Here is a 3,937-nt window from a genome sequence, read left to right on the forward strand (position 1 = left end):
CACCGGGGTGAATGCCAGGACTCTGCGACGGAGTCTCTCTCCCACCACAAATCCAACACCAAATTTGCGCTCCTTTATATGGCCGCTGTAGTAGATGTCACAAGGACCCACCTTCTTCCGTCCTTGTCCCGTCCATCGCACTTCTTGGATGGCGGTGATGTCAGCCTTAAGTCGTATGAGGACATCAACCAGCTGGGCAGAGGCACCTTCCCAATTAAGGGTCCGGACATTCCAGGTGCATGCCCTTATATCATTATCCTTAAAACGTTTGCAGGGGTCGTCATCAAAAGGGGGGTGTCTCATCCGAGGCTTTCGTAGATTTTTCATTGGGGGGTGTTTTTATGTGGTGGGTCCCAAACCCTACGCACAACCGCATAAGCGGGCTTCGCCTTCTCACTTTAGCTCGCCTTCAAACGGATGTCTGTTGGCTACCCAGAGGATACTTGGTCTAAAACCGGAAGTCGTGAGCTGCTTGAACCATGTGGAGAAGAATCGTTTCTGGCCACTCCCAAGTGAGTGACAATCAAAAACTTTCCTCACTTGCGTGAACTTCTACACATGATCCCATCCTCCAAGTCTAATTGTACTTTGTCTTTCAGAGTGCTCAATGCCTTCTTGCAGTTATGGACTACGCTGGAGTTAGTCAGTGGCGTCGACAAGGCCAGGAGCGCCGCCTGACTGTGGTTGAGAGCCTCCATACGTTTTTAACGAGTGTCGCAATTTTAATGAATTTTATTTCAAATAGAAATCGATACCCTTAAGTAACCCCTATGAACCAAACCTGAAAGAAGTCTAATAGCCATAAAGCCTAACATTTGGTGAATTTAGAACTCTTTAAAATTTACATATTATTCGTGCCCCGAAATTTTGTCTACAGGGTTACTTCTTGTTTTCCTATATATTAATGTAGATATGTATATGTGCAAATAAGAATAGGAGACAAGCAATATTTCATTCAATTTAAAATAAACGCTTCAATTTAATGAAATTACTCGCGTACCAGTCGCCGCGAACTGTTGATATGCTCCAACTGTTGGCGAGCTTTTGTTATTTGTTCCAAAAATAGTTCAAAGTGCCCACAGAAAGCTAACATAGCACGCACATATTTAAATATTATTATTATTTGGGTATCAGTAGCTACATTAGTGTTATAGGCTTTATTAGTTTGCTGATAACATTAAGATGTGTATGTTATTAATGCTAAGACATACATAACGATGGAGATTAGTACAAGCATTGAATTTATTTAAAATAACCGACAGATAGCTTTGGCGTAATGTTATATGGCTTTGATTTAGCTGGTCGTATTTTGAAATGTCGAACAGATGGCGCTGTGAATGAGTTATTACTACAAATAAGATATCTTAGTCAATTTATGGCCCAATTTAATTAATTATAAATAAATTTACATATATTTATAATATTTTTGATTTTTTTTTGTTTTCTTCCTCCCTAATGTTAACTATTCCATTTCCAAAACTTTCCTCACCCACCCTTCACTGTTATCGCATATAAGAACATAGAGTTCTATGTGTGCAGATTTGTGAGCATAAACAATAGCTAGGCAATATTTGTCAATTGCTTCATTAAGAAAACACTTTGCTTCCTCACGAACTCGCAGTATGGTAAAGCGAATCAGTGGCGGTAAAAATTTTCGAGCATTATTGAGAGTGTCGGAATTTTATTGTTGTTGTTTTTTTTGCATCATTCAGCTGCCTTCCGCTCAGTTGCCATGATCAGTCGGTAGTTTAGTTCGACATATCCAGCATTTTCTTCAAGCAGTTGATTCTTGGCGGCGTTTATGTGTACATTGCTTGCTTTTTAGTTTTTTTGATTCTTAAGACAGAAGATTGGTCGCATTTCTTTTAGTACACCATTACAAGTATTAACATACACAAAATGAGTGAGAAGTCCTCAAATATTATCAGCAATGGTAGTTCTAATTATTTTTACAAAAAAAAAAATATATTAAAAAATAAATATTTTTTTAAGGCGAACTGGAGATTGTCAAGATCACCGAAGAGCTATACGATGATGCGGTCAAGGTAAGTCATTATATTGTAATATGGGTATCCGGGATATAAATCTGGGTGGTTATATTTCTATATTCATTTGAAATCGAAATTCGTTTTTTTACTGATTATTATTAAAAGTTATCAAATCGTTCAAGTTGTTATGGATGAGTGTAGTATTGGATCAGGCCATTTACATTTCTATCTTAACTTTTAATCCCTTATATAGATTTTTGCTATATTTTTTTTTTAATTGTGTATATTATTGACACGAGCCACTTTCTCCACAAACTCATCCATTATCTGAACTGATTTGATCGATTTTTTATACATATGTATATATCTTTCATCTCTATCATTTCATAAAAACATTTTCGAGTGTGCGGCAAGTGTTTTTTCAGTTATCAGTTTTGTGTGATTGATTTCATCACTACCAACATTAAAGTTATTCGACTTGAATTAAATTTTGCGAATACTTGACTCTTTTAAATATTATGTTCTTATCTGAATACAAATTTATATTTTGAGATATTTAACAACATTAGTCACTAACTTAAAATGTTTTTTTTTACAAATCAATGATGAATATCTTCGAAAATCACCAGATAGATATATGAAAAATCTATATTTAAGAACGCCATCTCTTGTCGGTGGTTACTTTCACACCAAGGAAAATATTAAACTTATAAGCGGTTTCAGAAAACTAATCTCTAGGTACATTTGATTTAGGTACATTTCAAGTGTTATTGTAATTGTGTTTGTCAGTTAGACCATTTGAAATAACCTCGAAATCTCTCATATTGTTTTGCAGTTGTTTACCGACAATTTTATGCAACAAGAGAATGCTTGCATCGCTACCGAAGTGCCAAGTTCACCACAAGCGATTGCAGAGCTGCAGGGGTTTTGTCGAGAATTACTCACAGAGAATATCTCCTTCGCTGCGCGTAATATTGCCAATGGCGAGTTAGCCGCCATCGCCATCAATCACCTAATGGTACGTATTTATTATCTCATAAGTATATGAGTTTAAGCCAAATTCATTTTAATTTCAAACACTTGTTATATCCACAGTCTGCGAAACCCGATAACTTGCCGCTATTTGGTTCGGTGCAGCAGGTGCAGTCTCCTTCTGTAGCGTGTATCAACGATTTCTTGCAACGCATCGAGATTAATGCTGACATCTATAAGACATTACAAGTTGACTGTGTCTTTGAGATTGTCTTCCTCTCAACTAGCACCAAATATGTGAAACGTGGCTTAGCGAGTGCCCTGTCCGAATGTTCGATTGAGTATGCGCGTCGTCTGCAGCAGGGCACCGTACCGCCGGAAGATTTGCCAGCTGAAAAAGTGCGTGCGCTAAAACCAAGTGCCGTCTGCTCGGTGTTCACGTCGATCTATACGCAACGCATTGGAAGAAAATTTAATTTTGAGATTTTAAATCAAATTCCATATACAGAGTTCTCGTTTGAGGGAAAAACATTTGCCGAGCGCATAGATCCCAAGCATACGTTTTCCACATTCGAGGCCTTGAGGCTGTAATGTTTGGACGAGTGGTGTCGAATGGAAATTGAATATGTTTACATATAATGTAACCAAGAATTATTCGAGAAATTGTATGAAAATCAATACAGTTAATTTTACACCAGCGAACACACACTTTCATTCTTCTACTAACTTAGATTAATGTTGCGATAGCTGAGTAAATCAAAGCAGAGTACTAGAAGTAAGATTTGTGGATTCAAAAAAGTTTGAGAGAAATATCCTACCTCGGCACAGCAGATGCCGTAACTATACTAACATGGAGAGAGGTTATGTATGGAATATCTAGTTACAATAATTTTGGCACAAGGGGGTTCAGGAGCGAAATCAAGCGAGGTCATGCCAGAGACACGCGATGTCAACCCATGGTTTCCGTTATTCTAGAT

The 3,937-nt window shown here is 37.5% G+C and overlaps 1 protein-coding gene across 2 annotated transcripts; it reads left to right on the plus strand.

Moving 5' to 3' along the window:
• The first annotated feature begins 1,538 nt into the window (after positions 1 to 1,538).
• Positions 1,539 to 3,667, plus strand: LOC105210067 (uncharacterized). 2 transcript variants are annotated; one of them, XM_029038955.2, is made up of 5 exons: positions 1,539 to 1,644; positions 1,713 to 1,933; positions 1,993 to 2,045; positions 2,824 to 3,006; positions 3,084 to 3,667. In XM_029038955.2, exons 2-5 carry the CDS (start codon positions 1,900 to 1,902, stop codon positions 3,549 to 3,551), a joined length of 738 nt encoding a protein of 245 aa, XP_028894788.2. In that variant the 5' UTR covers positions 1,539 to 1,644; positions 1,713 to 1,899; the 3' UTR covers positions 3,552 to 3,667. The 2 variants fall into 2 exon arrangements, with proteins under 2 accessions (XP_028894788.2, XP_011179098.2); XM_011180796.3 differs by having other exon boundaries at positions 1,590 to 1,933.
• The last annotated feature ends 270 nt before the right edge of the window (positions 3,668 to 3,937 follow it).

The sequence above is a fragment of the Zeugodacus cucurbitae genome, chromosome 2 (genome assembly GCF_028554725.1).
Source record: "Zeugodacus cucurbitae isolate PBARC_wt_2022May chromosome 2, idZeuCucr1.2, whole genome shotgun sequence".
Taxonomy (NCBI): domain Eukaryota; kingdom Metazoa; phylum Arthropoda; class Insecta; order Diptera; family Tephritidae; genus Zeugodacus; species Zeugodacus cucurbitae.

Bases quoted from the DNA above. Each gene is read 5' to 3' on its own strand.
- LOC105210067 (XM_029038955.2), top strand. From the start codon at position 1,900: ATGAGTGAGAAGTCCTCAAATATTATCAGCAATG. The intron at 1,934-1,992 runs GTAGTTCTAATT...TATTTTTTTAAG, and splicing joins CTCAAATATTATCAGCAATG to GCGAACTGGAGATTGTCAAG. The intron at 2,046-2,823 runs GTAAGTCATTAT...ATTGTTTTGCAG, and splicing joins TATACGATGATGCGGTCAAG to TTGTTTACCGACAATTTTAT.